The sequence below is a fragment of the Notolabrus celidotus genome, chromosome 13, assembly GCF_009762535.1.
Source record: "Notolabrus celidotus isolate fNotCel1 chromosome 13, fNotCel1.pri, whole genome shotgun sequence".
Lineage (NCBI taxonomy): Eukaryota > Metazoa > Chordata > Actinopteri > Labriformes > Labridae > Notolabrus > Notolabrus celidotus.
Genome location: NC_048284.1, coordinates 24193454 through 24214618, shown reverse-complemented (window position 1 = coordinate 24214618; position 21165 = coordinate 24193454). Strand labels below are relative to the sequence as shown.

The 21165-nt window shown below is 40.8% G+C and overlaps 1 protein-coding gene across 1 annotated transcript in view; it reads right to left on the bottom strand.

Annotated features, from left to right (window-relative positions):
* The window catches only part of LOC117824471 (kelch-like protein 29), a 139800-nt gene that overhangs the window by 72775 nt on the left and 45860 nt on the right, over positions 1 to 21165 (bottom strand). The window contains exon 3 of the mRNA XM_034699956.1: positions 20821 to 21115. Coding sequence (XP_034555847.1) covers positions 20821 to 21090 — 270 coding nt within the window. The 5' untranslated portion in view covers positions 21091 to 21115. The remainder of the gene's footprint in view (positions 1 to 20820; positions 21116 to 21165) is intronic.

Sequence of the window (21165 nt, the reverse complement as noted above, 5' to 3'; positions counted from 1 at the left end):
CCAAAAGTGCAATTTCAGTTGTCGGCCAAAATACTTTTTTCACCGAAACAACACGGCCGAAACAGAATGTTGTGTTGACGCAAGCAAAAAACGCAGCCAGCAGTATGCGCGTGTCTGGATAAGGGCCAACACGTCTGCATCCATTATTCCTTTAACTGCAGCACTAAAGCGTCTTCTAAGAGGTTGAGACGGACCATGGAGTGAAAACAATGAAAAGTACACTCTTAGTCTGTCAGCACACGTTTCACTGAGATGTATTTGGATCCTCTGTACTTCATCCCGACTGTACTTGATCCGTGTTATACAGATCATTACTTGGATGTTTGAATAAAGCAGCGTGCATGAGAAATGATCCAGGCCGCGATGGATGCGGAGAACCCGCTTGGAGACAGAGAAGCGCACAGCGCAGGAAGGAGAACTGAGCGCAGAAAAAAGGACTCGTCTCTCTGAACCAGATGAGGGGCATGCACCCTGGTTGTCTGATATGTTCAACGAGATCCTTGATTTTAGTGAGGTTAGTAAACAGTCATAGCATTAAATGCAATGGTAGGGGAGACCGGGGACAGTTGTAACATTTTTGACATTTCTGTCTATAACTTTGAGCTCCTTTAACCAAGTGTGTTCAATCTGCTATACAAACTAGCTGTTAAAGTGTCTGCTAATAAATGGCATAGAAAATGTCTGTGCAACACAAACAGAAAATGCATGGCCTAATCTCAAATCCAAGAAATGAAATGTTACAACTGTCCCCGGTCTCCCTACTAATAATTGGCATGATAATTTATTTTGGTGTTTCGGTTTTCGGCCTTGGTTTCCTCAATTTCGGTTTTCAGTTTCAGCCAAGAATTTTCATTTCGGTGCATCCCTACCTTATTGTGAATTTATTTCAACAAACAGTTAAATGAGAGTCAAAGAAAGGATTCAAACTCTCTCTGCTGATACAAGCAGGTTGGTAATTTTTTAAAAAGGTCCATACATATGTAAAAATACTTATATGTGAAGTATATTCACTGGGATTCAGTCTATTCCCCCCTTGCATCCTCTCCTGCCTTATTCTGAAAGAGATACAGCAGTTCTAAGCATCTGCTGTCTCCACAGTTACCATCTGCACAGAGGCAACATCGCAATGAAAAATGAACAACAACTGTTCTTGACTAACAGTTTGTTCACAATGAATTGAAAACTCAAAATAAGTGGAACTGGGTGCCAACATTTCCCTCAGACCTGACTCTGACAACAGAACAACAGACAAACATGAAGTGAACACTATACAAGAGCATCTGGTGGGTATGCTAAAGGCTACTGATACAATTCCAAGCCTCGTGCCAAATGACTGAAGGCAACGGACTTCACTTCAACTGAAGTTCTAGCTAAGAGGCTAAGACAGCTCAGTAGGCTCTTAGCTCACGGGCACACATTAAAAAGGGAGGTGTGACTGCAGAACTGGAAACCCGACATAATATCCCATGAGTGCTTATAGGTTACAGCCTCACCTTCCAAAACCTGCCACAGCCCCCCTTTGTTGCCTTCTTTTCTCTTGACAGAAAGTGTAAGTGTCTGTGTGCTACAACACTGTAAACATGTTTCATATGAGGGACTAAACAGCAGCAGAACAACCTCTTCAAGAGGAGGACTAGTACTTTGGTATGTGAGCTGTGGAGACATCTATATGTCATGATAACGCCTCCCAGAGGAGCGTGTCAGCAGCCATGTTGGCCTCCATTGGCTCCGGTCAAGACAGTGAGAGACAGAGGTCTCCAGCAGACCATGACCCTGCCTGATATGTGGTGAGTGTTTGGGGAACTAAATATCCTCTGCCTGTCACAGCAGCAGCCTCAAAGACCCAGAGACGACTGGATAGCTCTCGTCTGCGGCTGAAATTGAGGAAAATGGCAACATGTATGACCCTGTGTGTGTGTGAGCAGCAATAAATGAGCACTAACTGGGCAAACAGCCATTAAACGCTAAAGGATAAATTAAATTTATATAGATAATACAATATGAATGGAAACTGCATCTACTTTGCCAAGAGCACAGTGTGGGGAATTTTCTATTTTATTTAACAATGCATGAACTATGGAAGCAAATTACTGGAATGTTTTGGCAGAGAAAGAACCAGACGACCGTATGGCAGTAAAGGGGATTCGTTTTGCTGACATCGCAGTTAGCATCGCAGAAAAGCATGTACATTTCTGGAAGTGCAGTTATACACCTCAGTTAATTTTATATTTTGTCCTCTCCTCCTGTTTTCTGTTTGTCTGTCCATAACCTCACACATACACACACACACAAACAGGATGCAGATATGATGATTCAAACAAGCTTTTTATTGACTTTCAGTGGACACTGTGAAAAAATGCGCAACAGAGAGTCCTTAATAAGCAGTGACATTTAGAACAGAACAGTTAGACTATAGTCAACACCAATGCTAACACAGGTCTGATAATAATAATCCCAGGAATAGTCTAGTTTATTTCAAACCATATGGTATTAAAGAGTGAGGTAAGATATGACATTATGAGAACAATGGGCAGATTTATCAGCACCATTTAGATGAACTCTTGAAATGAATATGCCACCCTTCAGCAGAGTGCCTCTCACCTTTCACTGCTGCTCCTTAAAATAACAATAGGTGAGAAACAGAAGAACCTGCATTACAGGGCCGTCAGAGCCAAACTCCTCATGACTCCACTAAGGTTTATGATTACCAGTGTGCTCACAGGCCTCTTACTATCTGTTATTTGTCAGCCTGTACAATTTCCTGGTAAAAGGAATAAAAGTACATTATTAGTTGAAATTTGAGTCTCATAGGAAAGCCAAAGAGAGCTCATATTCTCGTTGCAGTTTATATTTTCTAAGTGACACTACTCAAGTACGGATATGGACGTATACCTGTTCCTTTATCAGATCAAGTGTGCACATGTAGCCGTGCACAAACAGCCACATGTGTAACTTCTGGCAGAGCTCCGACCCTTTGAGGTTTCAGTGCTGGAGCTCTGCTCCCCCAGGGTTTCATAGGAGACTGAAAGGCTGGTTTATCCCACAAGATGAAGAGGTCAGTGCAGCTCTTTGCTCCTGTGAGCACAGGGGGGAGTCCACAGAGCGCTCTGCTTGGGGTAAGATATATACCGAAGAGACACGCTGGGATCATTAGACACAGCAGACTCTTAAAGAAGTGAGAAATAACCATGAACTACACTGCAGCAGGTGGATAAACAGACCTTTGCCTGAATTGAGGGAGGTTTTTATCCTGTTTTGAGCTGCCTTTAAAACTGCCCCTGAATGAGCTCCTCTTGATTTGGTCTACAGTTGTTGGTTTTTCAAATGCTAATGCTGCTCTATACAGATGGCAAAGGCAATTTCAAGGTCCACATTCTGTGTCCAAAGTTACTTTTGACAAGAAAAAGGTTCTGAAATGTTGCTAATAACTCTAAGTTCATGTTTTAAAACAAATGACAATTAAGTTCAAAAAATGGAGACTACAAACTTCAGAATAAATATTGTCGTCATTTTGTTTCTTATAAAATGCCATTTAAAAAGAACGCTATAACAGATTCTAGTCCATTATCACTACTATAATAATAGCAAAGACAAATATTAATTTAGAGTGTTATTCATTTATGGATAATACTCCCATTTTCACAGAGCACTTAGAGACATGCTGTTGTGCCCGTGGCAGCAACACTTTAGATGAATGGGATGGTGTAAGCAACATATGACCAACTGCAACAATAAACAAGTTTGCCATCAGCAAAGACATAAAGACACCTTTATTGTTCACTGAGTCCTATTGCCCTCGCACAATCTGAACACTGGCTCCCTGTGCGCTTGTTGACAGCAGCTTGTAACCTGAAATAGCCTGCAATAATAATAATAATAATAATAATAATAATAATAATAATAATAATAATAATAATAATAATAATAATACATTTTATTTAAAGGCACCTTTCTCGGCACTCAAGGACACCGCAAAGATATATATATATATATACATACATGAATTTACATTAAAGGAAACAAAATCAAAGTCAAAATGAAAACATTATAAACTAACAAAGTGGTAAGAAAAAAATAGAAACAATAACAAAATGACAGTGCAATTGGAGTCAGACGGAGTGGGCGGTTTTGAACAGATAAGTTTTGAGTTGTGATTTGAAATGGGGGAAAGAATCTGTGTTTCTGAGTTGAGGTGGCAATGAGTTCCAGAGACGGGGAGCAGAGCGGCTGAATGCTCGGCTCCCCATAGTGGTGAGACGGGCGGAGGGGACAGACAGGTGTATGGAGGAAGAGGATCTAAGGGAGCGGGAGGGAGTGGGAACATGGAGGAGGTCGGACAGATATTGGGGGGCGAGGTTGTGGATGGTCTTGAATGTTAACAGGAGGACTTTGAACTGAATACGGAACTGAACAGGGAGCCAGTGGAGCTGTTGGAGGACAGGAGTGATGTGGTGGATAGAGGGCTGCAAGGTTGAGAAGGATTTTTCTTAGAATACGATTTTTGATTACCTTCAGAGCACTCACTTCAGTTTCTTGGAACTGTGAACCTGGGAATTAATTAACTAGAAGCTGGTTCATTTAAAAATGATTGATGAAATGAATGTTGTTATTTTTGTTTTGTGTGGTGTAAGCAAAATATTTTTTTTTACAATCAGTTGCAAGACAGACATGTGCAGTATAAAACTTAAAATTACAATGTAAAATAAATTAAGCTTAAAATTCCCTACATCTTTTACCACAAACTTTACAACACCGGATCCACTGCATGTCTTAATATGAATAACAACAATGAGAGAAATCGGTCCAACTTCTGTTTGTTAATTCAGTGCCTGGTGTTCACTGTAAAGTATGTAGAACAGAGATTGATAGTGACATGCTTGTCAAAGAATCTGCACATTTTAAGTACAAGAGCTTGACCAAACCCAGAGAGAGAGAGAGTTCCAAACACAAGAAATGCAGGGACAGGGTTCCCACTCTTTTCCAGAGATCATTTTCCAGGACATTTCCAGGACATTTTCATTGATGATCAAGCTGGTATGACAGTGTAAATTTAGTTCCTAATTTAGTTCCTAAATAGTCTAATATGTTGTACCTTTTCTCAAAAAATATAAAATGAGCTTAAAAAAAACAAAAGATCCTGCAAAGGAATCAGGAAGCTGCCTTACTTAAATAAATAAATAATAATAATGATCAGAGGATCAGTGCATTAATGACCTAAATAGAACTGAATGACAAAAATGGCCGCAAATGTTTCTTAACTCAACTCAGACTCAAAATATACCTGCTTAATCATGATATTCATCCTGCTAAGTGGTCGATATAAAACAAAGCAGATGTCATTTTTTTATTAGAGTTACCGTAAACTCTGAAAAAATCACACCGGTGTAAATACGGACTCTGTATTTGAAGATCTCTCAGAGATTTAAAAAATGTAAACTGTCTTCCTGCATGGCCATGTCTATTATGATCAGCGATGTCTACAACGTGGAGTTTCTGTGCAGCTGTGTCGCTCTTTTTGTTCTGTTTGTTTTCACTATTGGGATTTGGACTCCTACTAGCTAGAGCAGGGGTTCTCAAACTTTTTGGAGCCAGGGACCCCTTACAGGTGAGAAAATTGTCCAAGGCCCCCTCATAATTGTAACACAGATTAAGCACATTAGTGATGTGTCATGATCAAAAGCTGCGGCTCTGAGAGCCGATGCTTATAGTGAATCAGAAGAGCCGGCTCGCATCGAGAGAGAGCCAGCTCCCAGTTTTTTCCTTTTGCTGCTTAGCTCTCACAGAGCTCATCCCCAGCTCTGCTCACAGCAGAACTTTGTTTTGATTGGTCAGCATGGCGGCCATGCGGCCAATCACATGTGAGGATATAGGATTGAGGTGATGGAGGGGAGGCTGTGCATCGTATTCTTTCAGAGAGAGTCTTCTTGAAGACCGGGCAAATACTCACTGAGAGGAGAAATTGGATCAGCCCATCCAAACTGAGGCATCGGATTGTTCTCAATGCCAACCTGAGGACATTAATAATGTTTGCTCGAGTTTGGTTCTGGTTCGGTTCAGGTTTGGTTCTGGTTCTGTTTGCTTGAGTTTGGTTCTGGTACGTTTCTTTTCTGGTTCTTGTTCGATTCTGGTTCGGTTCTGGTTAGGTTCTGGTTAGGTTCTGGTTCGGTTCTGGTACGGTTCGGTTCTGGTTCGGTTCTGGTTAAGTTCTGGTTCGGTTCTGGTTCGGTTCTGGTACGGTTCGGTTGTGGTTCGGTTCTGGTTCAGTTCTGGTTCGGTTCTGGTTCGGTTCTGGTTGGGTTTAGTCAAGTTTGGTTCTGGCTCTGTTTGCTCGAGTTTGGTTCTGGTTCGTTCAGGTTTGGTTCTGGTTCTGGTTGTTTGCTTGAGTTTGGTTCTGATTCTGTTTGCTTGAGTTTGGTTCTGGTTCGGTTCTGGTAAGTTTCTTTTCTGGTTCTTGTTCGATTCTGGTTCGATTCTGGTTAGGTTCTGGTTCGGTTCTGGTACGGTTCGGTTCTGGTTCGGTTCTGGTTCGGTTCTGGTTCGGTTCTGGTGCGGTTCGGTTCTGGTTCGGTTCTGGTACGGTTCGGTTCTGGTTCGGTTCTGGTTCAGTTCTGGTTCGGTTCTGGTTCGGTTCTGGTTCGGTTCTGGTTCGGTTCTGGTTGGGTTTGCTCAAGTTTGGTTCTGGCTCTGTTTGCTCGAGTTTGGTTCTGGTTCGTTCAGGTTTGGTTCTGGTTCTGTTTGCTTGAGTTTGGTTCTGGTTCGGTTCTGGTACGTTTCTTTTCTGGTTCTTGTTCGGTTTTGGTTCGGTTCTGGTTCAGTTCTGGTTCGGCTCTGCTACGGTTCTGGTTCAGTTCTGGTTCGGTTCTGGTTCGGGTCTGGTTCGGTTCTGGTTGAGTTTGCTCAAGTTTGGTTCTGGCTCTGTTTGCTCGAGTTAGGTTCTGGTTCGGTTCAAGTTCAGTTCGGTTCTGGTTCTTGTTCGATTCTGGTTCTTGTTCGATTCTGGTTCGCTTCGGTTTTGGTTCGGTTCGGTTTTGGTTCCGGTTCTGGTACGGTTGTGGTTCAGTTCTGGTTCGGCTCTGCTACGGTTCTGGTTCAGTTCTGGTTCGGTTCTGGTTCGGGTCTGGTTCGGTTCTGGTTCGGTTCTGGTTGGGTTTGCTCAAGTTTGGTTCTGGCTCTGTTTGCTCGAGTTAGGTTCTGGTTCGGTTCAAGTTCGGTTCTTGTTCTTGTTCGATTCTGGTTCGGTTCGGTTTTGGTTCGGTTCTGGTACGGTTCGGTTCTGGTTCGGTTTTGGTTCGGTTTTGGTTCGGGTCTGGTTCTGTTCTGGTTGGGTTTGCTTGAGTTTGGTTCTGGTTCTGTTTGCTTATGTTTGGTTCTGGTTCTAACTCTAATCCTAATCCTAATCCTAACCCTAATCCTAACCCTAATCCTAACCCTAACCCTAATCCTAAACCTAACTCTAATGCCAACCCTAACCCTAATCACAACCCTAACCCTAACCCTAAACCTAACCCTAACTCTAATCCCAACCCTAACCCTAACCCTAATCACAACCCTAACCCTCACCCTAACCCTAAACCTAACCCTAACCATAACCCTAACCCTAATCCTAACCCTAACCCTAACCCTAATCCTAACCCTAACCCTAACCCTAATCCTAACCCTAATCCTAACCCTAATCCTAAACCTAACTCTAATCCCAACCCTTACCCTAACCCTAATCACAACCCTAACCCTAACCCTAACCCTAACCATAACCCTAACCATAACCCTAACCCTAATCCCAACCCTAACCCTAATCCTAACCCTAACTCTAATCCCAACCCTAACCCTAACCCTAACCCTAACCCTAAACCTAACCCTAATCACAACCCTAACCCTAACCCTAACCCTAATCCTAACCCTAACCCTAAACCTAACCCTAATCCTAACCCTAACTCTAATCCCAACCCTAACCCTAACCCTAATCACAACCCTAACCCTAACCCTAACCCTAATCCTAACCCTAACCCTAACCCTAATCCTAACCCTAACCCTAATCCTAACCCTAACCCTAATCCTAACCCTAACTCTAATCCCAACCCTAACCCTAATCACAACCCTAACCCTAACCCTAACCCTAAACCTAACCCTAACCCTAATCCTAACCCTAACCCTAACCCGAATCCTAACCCGAATCCTAACCCTAGGATCAGGGTAAGAATGGTTTTGTAACAGAATAAATGCACAAAATTGGTCAATTATAAGGCTTCTCATAAAAACCCTGTATGTAAAAGGGTTTTCAACTATTAGTTTTTGCAAAGTTAAGGTAAAATATACGGCTACAAAAGATCCTAAATTAAGAGTCGTTCAGGAGTCGAAAGAGCCGACTCTTCTTTGGGAGCCGAGTTAAAAGAGCCGGCTCTCTGAAAAGAGCCGAACTTCCCATCACTAAAGCACATGCTTACTACCATTTGCACTCTTAGTTTCCCTTGGAACTATTTGTATTGTAAAATGTATCAATGTAAATACTTCAGACCTGTACCATAGTGATAAACAGAAAACACTTCAATTTGAATCAAGTAAATACCACTTGTATACTTTAAAACAGAGGGTCATTTCATTCCTTGTGGACTCAACATGACAGCATTTATACTTTTCAAGTAATTGATCTTAAACGCTTTCAGAAAATTAACAGTAGCAAGACTCACATATCCCTTCGAGCCACCAAATGGTATTATAACAACGGTGTATGCTGTTTTGTAATGACACAGTATAATTTTATAATTTATTAGAAATGTATTCAAATTATTTCACAGACCCCCATGCTATGGTTCACGGACCGCCAGGGGTCCCAGGACCCCACTTTGAGAACAACTGAGCTAGAGTATTGTAATTGAGCTCTCAGCCTGCAGAGAAAGTTGTGAGGCACAGACCCCCGAGCTCTCTGCTGACTCCAATGGTCACTCTATAACTTAAATATAAGACTCTTTGAATCAAAAGAGCACTCTACAAGGTTAATGTACCATAAAACATGAACAATATACCCCCGTTTTCTGTGAATGCATGATTATGAAGTGAAGGAGAAAAGATGTGAAAAAAGTTGTGCAGTGTCGCTGTCTTTTCCAGCACAGCATGCACTCAACTTTCAATGAATGGGGATGTCTTTTGTTAATCGGGTCAGGTCGCACGCAGTCATGTTGGAATAATTTTCCAGAACTATATGTGATTTTCCAGGACATTTTACTTTTTCTCCTATTTTCCAGGTGTTTTCCAGTACTGGAAAACTGGTCAACTGTTTTCCAGGTTTTCCAGGTTTTCCAGGACGTGTGGGAACCCTGAGGGACAAGTGTGTGGCAAAAAATAATTCAGAATCAGGTGTGATTGTTTAAGCTTTCATTCTTCAGAATGTTGACAGCTGTTGCACTCAATTTGCAGGGCTGAAAGTGAAATATTACTGCCTGCCTTCACTGAATTGAAAACCCACGTTGTCGATTGATATATTGTACTTGTGGTGCTCCTTATTTTTCAGTGGGTGCTCCTAATTTTAGCTGATGCTTCTACATTTTTGAAGTTGAGAGCACCAGTGCTACCAAGTAAAAAAAAATAAATTTCAAACTCTGAGGCATAAATAGGTTGAGTGCAAGAGTCCAGGCCTCATAATAGAGATATAGTGTGCATGCAAAAGACCCTGCTTGTGAGAACAGTCACATTCTCAGAGTCATGCCCCAACATCCCTGAGTCATTAGGCTAATTTAAACGAGATCACTGAGCTGATGAAATATTCATATCCTTACAAAAACCTACGAGCAAAGAAAGCTATAACTAGAGTCCAGAACTGGGCCTGGGTGAGACATTTAGAGACCAAAAGTCACCAGCAGCAGAAATTTCACAACATCCTTGGTCACTGTCTAATAAACTTTAATACCAGCAATAACTGCAACAACAATGTGCTGTTGGTGGTGAACACAGCTCTCTATAACGCAACCATTAGGATGTTTAGGATGATCATTTAAAGAGATTTATTTTCTCTCTTTCAGTATTCTTTGTGAGCATTTCAAAGCAAGTAACTCACAACTGACTTTGAAAAAAGTAACACTATTTCATCATAAAGCAACTACAGTTTTCTGTTATTTGAACACATAAACATGGTCATTGGTAAAATGATCAAAGAGGGATGCTGCCTTTTTTGGGGTAGACACATTCCTTCCATTCTATTCATGAGTTTTACATTGTCTCCTTTGCAGAAAGTTAAAGCCGGGATGGTGAAAGATTACAAAAGGTGTCAGGTAGGAGGGAAACACACAAGTGAAGCCATGGTAGTGAGAGAAAAGGATGACAAAGACAGAGAGAGAGAGAGAGAGAGAGAGAGAGAGAGAGAGAGAGAGAGAGAGAGAGAGAGAGAGAGAGAGAGAGAGAGAGAGAGAGAGAGCTCATTATTATTCAGCAATTATTGTTTCACCTCTTCTGTGAGCCGCCTCAACGTTCTGAGAAGTGACAACAATCACTTGGATTAGAGAGAAATCCTGCTTCAGTGCTGATTTAGGATTATGACTGATTAAAATGCTGCTCCTTTTTAGGCTACAGTCTGATGGATCAGTCAAGGGTGATACAGCCAGATGTGACCAGGAATTAATCACATCCCACCTCTTTGTTTTCATCAAAGTGGGTCCTTCTTCCCCATATCTCCTCATTTTACAGGCTGAATAATAAGACCAAGGAAGAGCTCAGAAAACTGTCACAGCAGATGATCACTACAAGAGCTGGATAAATTATAAATTACTGGCATCTTTGTAAACTCTAGAACAGATAAAATAATCATGTTTGTGGGCAGGCAAACTTTAAATTATTCTTTCAATGAAAGGTTTTCTCCATTTTTGCACATTGTTGCAGGGTCCTCTTTGTTTGCCACAGCCGGGTGCAGCTCCACTGAAAATCTGGCGTATGGTAAAAAGCCTGTAAATGAGGTTCCTGGCCTTCCAGCTTGGTTATCTGTGATGATCTAAACAGCGTGTGCTGCTTGAAAAGACACATTCTCCGTCTGGCAAATCATTTACCATGTCTCATTTAGCAGGGAAATGTGCAGGTCACACACCAAGAGATTTCTGGTCACATCCTTGGCTAAATCAATACAAATTTAGGGAATTTGAATTAAAAAAAAAACATTACAATACTTCTCCTCCTCTTGTTCTCACCTAATAAATATTAATGTTTTCCCTTCCTTTGATTGAAATAGACTTTTTTTGCATGTTCTTTAAGCTGGAAAAGAGACGAACAAGAAAAAAATGGCGAGAAAAAAATAAAGATTGCACAACCAGATCTTAGAGGGGCTTATTTATTTAAAATCGATAACATTAGACAGGAAAGAAAGGTACATTGGACTGAAAAGCAACAATCTAAATGTATGTTACTGTCTGTTATATTATGTACCCTCACAATGTTTTTTCTTGACTGTGATATCCATTAGCAGATTATCACACCAGCCTGCAGACCACATCCTTACATTAAACAGATTTTAATGGTTGACTGCTCCTGTTATAGGCACATTTCCTGAAATTAAATGTTTCACCAATAAGTAATTTGAGTGAGGAGTGGACTCATGTTGGCTTCAAGAGAGGACATGTTCACAAATTGGTATAAGATTATTAAAAAAAAAAAAAAATCTAGTATAAAAATATTAAAATGCAAGTGTGTTACTGACCGTGCTGCTCACACTAGAAAATATTTACTGTGTCCTCAAATGTACCCCCCATCAAATATTATATTCGGAAATAGTCCCATTTCAATTTGATCATAAGACTTCCTTCCATTTAACATACAGCAAGTCATAAGGAAACGCTCAATGTGTGGTACTGAAATAAAAATCGTGACTCAGAAACCAGCTTCTTTTTCATGATGACAAAAACAGCTGGAGAGTTACCAACATACAAGATTGACAAGGACAGAAAGCTGCATTAGAGGGCAGAGACATGCTCTTCTTTACACAACATAGAAATGGGAGTCCAACTGGGCTGACATTTAGCCTACAGCTCCCAGTAACAGCACCAGTAATGGATCAAATGAACAGAGGATGCAATAATGGAATCAGGAGTAAAGGGTGGTATAGGAAGCTTACCGTATGATGATTACATTTGTGTCGAATCATGACACACACATTCCCCCTCTCTCTCTCTATATATATATATTTGATAAACAGGAACAGACAGCAGGTGTACCTGACCCCCGCAGTTGGAGACCTGCACAAAATCAGACCATTTCTACTGGAGCTGAGACCACAGAGCTCTCCTGACAGAGATCAGGACATTTCAACAAGACACCAACAACAGGAAGTGTTGTGTTCACTCCTAAAGATTCTAACATGAGTCAGGACATAATTTAAGAGAGAGTCAGCCCAGAAAGTAAAAAGCTCCACGCCAGTACTGAGCAATGATAAAGTCATTACTTGAACTGAACTGTATCACTCACTGGGAATCATTGCCATGTAAAGTGTCAAAAAAGGCTGTTTTGACAGCAAGCTGTAATTGACTGCAACTAACCCCAACACAGTTAAAGCTGTTAATCTTGAATTCATGCAAAGGCACAAAATCTCATTTGTGAAAAAATGTACAAATACACTACCTTTATGACAAAACAAAACTTCAGTTTTCTTTAGTTATTTATATTTTTGTTTATGGTTATTTACATATACATCTGGAGCACAATAAAATGAGACTACCTATGAAGTAATGAGCAGAGAGAATAAGGAGATAGAGATTAAAGTTGACTGAACATAAAAATTATGAAAAGCAATTATTAAAGCAGTATTCTAATTCATTGTGACTAAATAATTGTAAATGTTGAAGTACGGTTCAAGATAAAATGCTTACGTCATATTAAAGCAGATTATAATTTGAGGTGCCAAAGCAATCTGAAAATTTGTAAAGATTTGTTATTTGGAAAGAATTAACGTTTGCAACAAATTGCATGGCAATTAATTAAATAGTTTTTGAGATAAATCAGACTGAGCCAAAGTGTTGGACCAGCCAACAGACATGAGTGTTTCCAAAGACTGAGTATAAATTAACTTTTATCCTGCAGTTTTAAGAAGTTCAAGTTAAGTTTTCTTCTGTGGAGACAGAGAAACTTAAAATGGGGCCAGAGTATTTTCCGCAGATTGGCTCAGGGAGGAAAAGGAGCAGAAGTCATGTTGGCTAATGATTTTGTTAGAGTATTTTAATGAAGCCACTTTTAAACTTCAATTATTCAGTTTTCGGTGCATCCAACTGAAAACCTCACCAAGCCAAGCAAATAAAATTCAAAGCAAAAGCTGTTAGTGTCTATTTCAGTCAAAGTGAGTTAGAGCTCTTTTGTCGCCTTGTTCAAATACGAATGAAAGAGTAAATGTCACAATTAAACCAGGACTCAGGATTTAGCCTCAGGCAGCTTCTGAGGGCAATCGTCCAGAACTCCTCTTTTTGTAGGCAGAAGTCATTCACTCAAACATGGCTGAGAGACACAGCAGCCGAACAAAAAAACACACCTCTGTTTGTTTTGTTTCATGTAACTGCTGCTGAGAACTCCCACAGACCTGAATCTCAAGTGTGTGACAAAACTGAGAGAAGTGTCAGACACGCTGCAGAGAGATGTACTGTTTACCTGTGCATCTTAAACACTCCGCCTCATTGATATCTGATATTCAGCATGACACGACTGATGCTTTAAAAGCCTGCATTCACCATTACCTTTCATATAGAGTTAACCTCAAGGTGCCAGCTCTGTGAATGTCAACCTCTCCACATGTGGACCTTTTGAAATGTCACCACTCTTTCTTCTACTATTGTGGAACAGGACACACAAAGAGAGGAGGGGTGGAGCTGTGGAGGAAGAGGAAGGAGGCGGATGAGGCAGAGGAGTTCTTTTTTCCATCCGAGGAAATCCAAATGATGTTCTATCAGCTGGGCTCAGCAGGGGGCTCATTTCACACTTGAAGGGGAATCTGGGTACTAAATGTGGGTCTACAGAGCTGATCTGCTCAATTGATGATGTGTTGAATTACATCGATGGATGAATGGCAGCCTTTAACTAAAGAGCAATGACTTTTTCTTTTGGTTTGCTGAATTCCTCTTTACTGCTTGAAAAAGTTTTTATACACTGACAAAACATTAGTGCTGTGTGCCATCTTCATCTTTAACATCTGCACTTCTCTATTAAATAGGTGAAGAAGTAAAGAACTCTAAATCACAGGAGCACTAGTTTTAATTGGAAGTTTAACTGCTGATATAAAAATGGATTTCAGGGTTTGTGCCTGGAATCATTGTTCAGCTAAAATCCAGTCAAACCATCATTACATCATTTTTTTAGATATGAGGATGGCAAGCTCCTTTCAGCTTGGTGAAAGATGAGGATGAAAGTAGAAGACTTTAGTCCTATTTTACACTACAGTGAAGACCGTTCAATACCCACCTCACTCATCCACTGTTGTACGAAACCAATCTATATCCTCTGGGTGCAATGTCCAATTTGTCGGAATGTCTGGTTCAGCCCTCAGCTTTGGAAAGAAACCCTGGCATAGACTTTCTTTACCATGTATTAAAGCAGGGTGTGGAGATGGATTGGAAAAATAAACAGATTGTGAGCTGCCTTTTAAGTAATCCACACAGGGGGGTTTTAATGCATACACCCAAAGCACCATGTTACAGGCCAATAGAGTGTTAAATAAACTAGTGGTAAATCTGTGTGACTTTCCCCTTTAATAAGACCTCTCACCCCTGATGAGGAAGAGAAGTTGTGAGATGTTGTGGTGGCAGTGATGACAGGTGAAAGAAGCAAAACTAAGCCTGCAAAAGGCCTCAGGATCCAAAATAACCCCTTCACAAATAAGCGAGAGACCTTATGATTTTAGGTTTGTTGTCCAGCTGTGTGCTCTCTTTTATGTTAGCAGGAGATTTGCTGAGAGCATTTCCAGTCTTGGTGAGATGAGAGTGAGGAGTCAAACGTCATCTGTGATATGTCGCTGTCTTGCAGCAGCCGTCCTCGACATCGGGACATGCAGTTGCTGTAATCCCATATTACATCTCTGCCACACAACACCAAAGGATCAGCAATCCAATTTCACACAAGCTCGCTCAGAGGGAGGCCGCGCTGACGCAGGAATGAGGATCTGCACTCCAACAAAGAAAAGTAGTGTCTGGAAGGATGGAGGGAAAGATTGGCTGAAGAGATAAAAAACATTGATAGAAGTGTAATAAAGGTCACAGAGTGGCAAAGAGGTTTGAACTTTATTAAATTTACTTTATCATTAGAGTTGTTGATGAGAGAAGAAATAAGTTCAAGATTTCTCAACCAGACTTAGAGGGCAGAAACATACAGACATGAAGAGAAGAGGACACCTCAAAGATGAATCTCCACTTGGTAAACATGTTGTTTGTGTTGGGACATCCATCACTCTGGTTTTTGCTCTGTCAAACATCAGTAAGACAATGATCCATGTTTAGTACTGGGATAGCACACACACACACTTAATGCAGATCAAAACCAGGAAAGCAAGCCCCTCCTGAACCATGTTCTCTCCTGCCAGAGTTCTGAATACAGTCTTTTGTGAAGCCCACAGTAAGCTGCAAAATGCCTGATTGATTTGTCAACAAATTTATAATTTCCATTGTCCATCTATCTGATTTCAAATGGTGATAAGAACAAAAAAATGAAGCCTGACAATTCTTTTTATACAAAGTCTGCTCCTGAAAGTTTTAAAGTGCACGAGAAGTCCGTTAATCGAAGACAGACAGTCAGGGAAGCACTGCACTATAACTCTATAGTGCTATATAGACCAGCTCTAAGTGGAAAGCTTCAATTCCCCCCCACATGTTGCAGACATCCAGACCCCAACAAAACTGCTCCCATTGAACACACAATCACAGCTTCTTATAAACACTCAAGTTGACTGTTTCTTAATGACGCTGTTGTGGATGCCTGGCAGCAGAATGTGTCCACAAACAATTTGAGGAAAAATTACATTATAAAGAAATCTTGCATGTCTAATGGAAAGGAGGAATGTTTTAAAAAGTCAACCTGTCACACTGAAACTAGTTTTGAATGTTTTCAGTAGAAACTGCAGGTTGCACTTTGCCAAATGATCGAAAATGGTTTTCAAAGTGAGAAAAAAAAAGATACAAGTAGCAAAAAGGAGTGGATGTTTTAGTCGTGGCATATTTCAAACTTGAGGGCAGGTTTCTCAATAACCACAAGGTTAATCTTATCAAAAGTGATGCTTTAGACTGGGAGAACGAGACAAAGAAGTTTTACACGGCTTAGATTTCAATACACTGACACTGGCTAAAATATTCTCTGACACACACCACTTCACCACTTACAGAGAACAAAAATCTACAACAGACCTCTGACTCCAAGTATTTCAAGTTGCATAAATCTGTTCAAACACTGAAAGTCAGACAAAGAGAAACTTTAATCACAAATAAGCCTTAAGGTTGTACAGCAAGGTGGATAGATGATAAAGGAAAGCTATGGTGGGACATGGAGTCTGAAAGGTCGACTTATCAGACAAAAGCCTTCTGAGAGCAGGAATTTACAGCTATTTTCACTGTGAATTCAAATGACACACAGTGGAGTGTGATTGGAAAACAACACATTAGAGTAGTGTTTAATACATCATATGTGCAGTGTGACAACAGTGTGCAGATTCTTTACCTCTCTGCTCCTCAGGGAAGATAAAAGAAGCTTCTGCTGATAAGTTTTTAGGGTGATGTTTTGTGTGTGATTTCAGTTTAAGTTAAAATCCATGGGAATAGAAAAGTACAGGGAAAAATACAACATGCATCACCATTTATGAATTAGCAATAATATTTTTTTTTGTATAAATATTCTGAATAACAATCATGTAGGGGTGAGGGATACGGCCTAAAAATAAGCTTGATTTAAGATTTCATTTTACATAATGTTTGCAATAAAGTTTAAGCCGCCACCATATCCCTTTCTTGTCATATGCAATGTAATGGGAAAACAATTCTGATAATGTTGGCTGCCTATTAGCAAGAGTTTGTGGGCTGCAGCAGTCAAGGGTTAGCATTAACACTTGCAGCCATGTTGTTGTTGTTGTGAGTGTCTCTGTTGGAAGGAGGGAGGTGTGAACTGCAGGGAGCAATGGAGGAAGTCAAAGAGAACATCTAGTTTTTCACGTCCAGAGTCACAAATTCAAATGAATCAATAAATGCGTTTATTGCCCAGCCTAACAATCATGGATGAATCAACAATTTCAGTCTATCAGTAGGATGAAAAAAATAACATTTTGAGTTAAGAGATCTTTTTTTCCCCTCACAGTTTTGTTTTATACATTTTTTCCTGACAATGAAGCTGAATGAGTTTTCTTATAGACCTTTTTGACCTCCTACTGAGTATGTTTTAGAAATTGTCACATTTGTGTTGATGATATATTTATACTCTGCTAAAAATACTTTCATACCTGATATTATAAATGTTTGTTTTGTCAGGTAAACCACACTAAAGTCTCTGTGTGGTTGCAGCAAAAGAACAAAAAGAAAAAGAAAAGAAAGATTCCTTGTGTGTGTTTCTTTCTTTTCTTCTGATCAAGTCAGAGTGAGGCCATGACGCTGTGCTCTGGACATCATGTTGTTTTGGTCACAGTGTGGACTCTTCTACAATCCATCAGCAAGCTGACCTGGCTGAAATCAATGACAGAGTTTATTTCTAACAACATGAAACTAATGTGGTGGCTACAGACCGAAGGAGAAGCTGCTGCTCGAGTATGAACCGACGTTTGTGAGCAGACATTTCAACTGAGATATGAATGAGATGTAAACACAATGAATCAGAATGACTCTGATATACAGAATCAACATCATCTCTACAAGTACAATCCTGAGACAAACAACAGTCACTATTTTATGACTCTCCTCAGATCTAGATATAACTGTGGTCTTCTTTATTTTCAGCAACATCTCCTGTGTTTGTGTTCAATAAAGCACAGTAAAGAAATACAAACTCCAGCACTGCTCTTAGTAAATATCAGCAGAGGATGGATTAAAAATTTCATTTGAAGGATTAGACCATGCAGTGAGACGTCCATGTTTCAGTTTGCAGTCTGGGGGAAGAGACTTTCTGAGTGATACTGTTTATCAGAAAACTTCAGCTTTGTCCAATTTTAACCCATCAAATGCTCACCAACACCAAATGACAAGCCACAACAGTAATGAATAAAACTTCACCCAGAAGAGATGCAACACACACTCAGACACAAGAACATTATGACCACCATTAAATGATGGAGAGGGATTTCTATCAGACGACAGAAACCCCAAAGTAACGCCAAAACAACAACCAGACCAAGGGAAGGTAAATGATGAGGGCCTGTCAGCTTTCAAGAACAGACACAGCACAGAGCAGAGATACAGGGACCACAAAGACAGAAGAGTGAGAAAGGAAGTGAGGACCTCAGACAACTGATAAGACAGAAAGATTACCTTCACATTGCGTAGATCCTCGAGCACTGACTCTTACAGGCCTCTGTATCGTTAGCTTTTCTTGGTGTTATTAAATCAGAGCCTGAACTCTGTGTTTCTCCTCTTTTTGAAAGCTTCCTGCTCTATGTTACCTTCTCTTACTGAGGACTGTCAAAGCAAGACAAAGTAGATGGAGAAACCCTTATTGAAGAGAACAGCGTGGCACCTGTCCCACACTCAAAAACATCCTCACAAATACTCTACCATTCAACATTTGTGCCCTAATGTACGAGGCTATCTGCCTAATTACTTTGGCAGCCATTGAGTGATAACAATGACCACAGTGGGAGTTGGTGAGACTTTGTTGGGATGTGTGTAATTATTCAGACACACAAAAGGTGGGGTGACGCTATGCCAGAGCAGATTTACAGTATCTGTGGTCAGTGCATTCAGCAGGGTATCTAATGATGTTCACTCACAGGCTAAATCAGCAGAGCTTTGTTTACCTCTGATCTGAGAGTGCAGGCCCTACTGAGAGTGAGAAGGTACTGGGGAGAGAAAACAGCCCACATGGGTCTGCTGAAATTTAAATTAAAACAAAGATCTGATAGTGAGGGTGAGTGTTGAGATTGATAAACAGTATCCATGGAAACAAGGCCAGGGTAGAGGCTGAAATGTCTGATTTTTTTGGTGAAGGTTCCTCTCTTCACACACTGCTGACAGCCAGCTAGCTAGTGAATCCTCCAACAAGGGGGTGAGGAACACAAACTGTACAGCTCCTAATGTCACTGGTGAAACATTTCCAAGCTGAAGTTTGTAACACAAAGGCCTCACTCATGACATACATGTCATACGGGCATGTTGTGATATTTAAAGGCTATCAGAGGATGATGCAGAGGTCCTCCAGTCTTAAAGTTATTCACTGTTATTCAGTACTGAGTAGTCTTAGTGAGCAATAAGAACGTTAGCGCATGGGTGCAACATTAGCTAGGATGTTTCTATAATTCACAAAGCAATAATGAGTTAAGAGATGATGCTGTAGCATTAGTCCAAGCATTAATAGTACAAAGTTAAACATCACTTTCCAACACAGACTGGAAGATATAATAGGAAGGCCCCCCTCCAACTTAAAGTGCAATGCTACATAAAACCTTTTACTGTATCATGTAGTTATGAGGCTGTTGTGGGGCGCCATTGATCCAAGCGGTCTGAGGGCCCCATATACGGATGCTATAGTTCTCATCACAGCAGTTGCTGGTTTGACCCCAGACCTTGAACATTAGCTGTGTGTCTTCTCCACTTCTCTACTCTCCATGTTTCCTGTCTCTCTATAGCTGTCCTATCTGTAGTGGCTATTTGACTTAGTCAACTTAAAAAACTTAAATCTCAAATCAAAAACCGGCCACAGGGCATGGGGAGAGTGGATCTTACACGGTGTACACAAAAGTGTTAATGTCCAGCTAAGTAGTCTTTTGTTGGTTTATTGTACAACAAAAAGCTTCTCTCAAACAAAAGGTAGAGTCCCCGGTGTCTGCCCCTCCGATCTTGCGTGCCCATAGACGTCACCCGGTGCAAAACTATCAACCTATAAAAGTGAGAAATATACTAATACCCTTATGGCATCAAAGTTAAGTACCTTAAATTAAATAACAATAAATAAATCAATTGATTAAAGTAAAAATAATCAAATATACAAAACAATGTAAATAGCTCCAACACTAACAAATGCCTCACACAAATATAACTTTAAATGAGGATGTTGTGAGTTTTGTGGCTCTAAATTTGTATTTATGTCTTTTGAACAAACATTGATGTTGATGAAACAAAAGAGTATAATTATAATGCTGCATTTTGTTTGTTTGCTTGTTAAGAAAAGAATCACCTCTACCATCACTGACAGCAGCTCGCACCTGAGCCACTGTTAGAGGTCATTTACATAATGAAAGAAGAAAATGACCAAGGAGGGAGAGGCAGGACGACACTGCCATTTTGCACAGAGAGAAAATGAGGATGGAGGAAAATGGTTTGGCATGAATGAAGCATTGGACAAAGAAAGAGGAGAGAGAAAGAGAGAGAGAGGCAGGACTAGAGAGAAGGATTGTGGGGGGGTGTTAAAAAGCTGGGACAGTTGATCCATGAAGACAAGCTTGTCAGTGAGTTGGACAGAGCAGCAACATTTGAGAAAGTGAGAGAGGAGGAAGCTGTGAAGTCTCACCAGCATGGAGAAAGCTGGAGATTATGTCCAGTTGGGGAGCTCTCACAGATTCAAAAGTTGAAACAGGGAGAGACAAAGATGAGAAAGAAACTTGAGAAAACAGGAGGAAACAATGACAGGTTTCCATGACGACTCAGAGAGAAGCTCAGATTTCTGAATCTGATTGGATGAGGCTCTTACCTTGGCCAGGACAGGAGTCACTGATCCTGCTGCTGTGATGCCTCTCTTGACCGCTTTGTCGCTGCTCGATGTCGTCACAACGACTGACACCGGGTTGGGGAGGAGGGAGGGGATGACTGGGAGTGGGAGGAGCCCTGGACGATTGTTGCCATTTAGAACAGCAGAGGCACAGCTGTGATTGGCTCCTCCATTGTGGAGGCCAGAGGGACGGATGTCTCTCCGCTCCCAGGGTGCCCGGTAGTCCCTCTCAAAGCGGTGGTGGCGTGACATCACTTCAGGAGCAATGAGGGCGGGCCTGAAGAGCAAGAAAGAAGGTAAAGGTCAAGTTAAGTTTTATTTATTTAT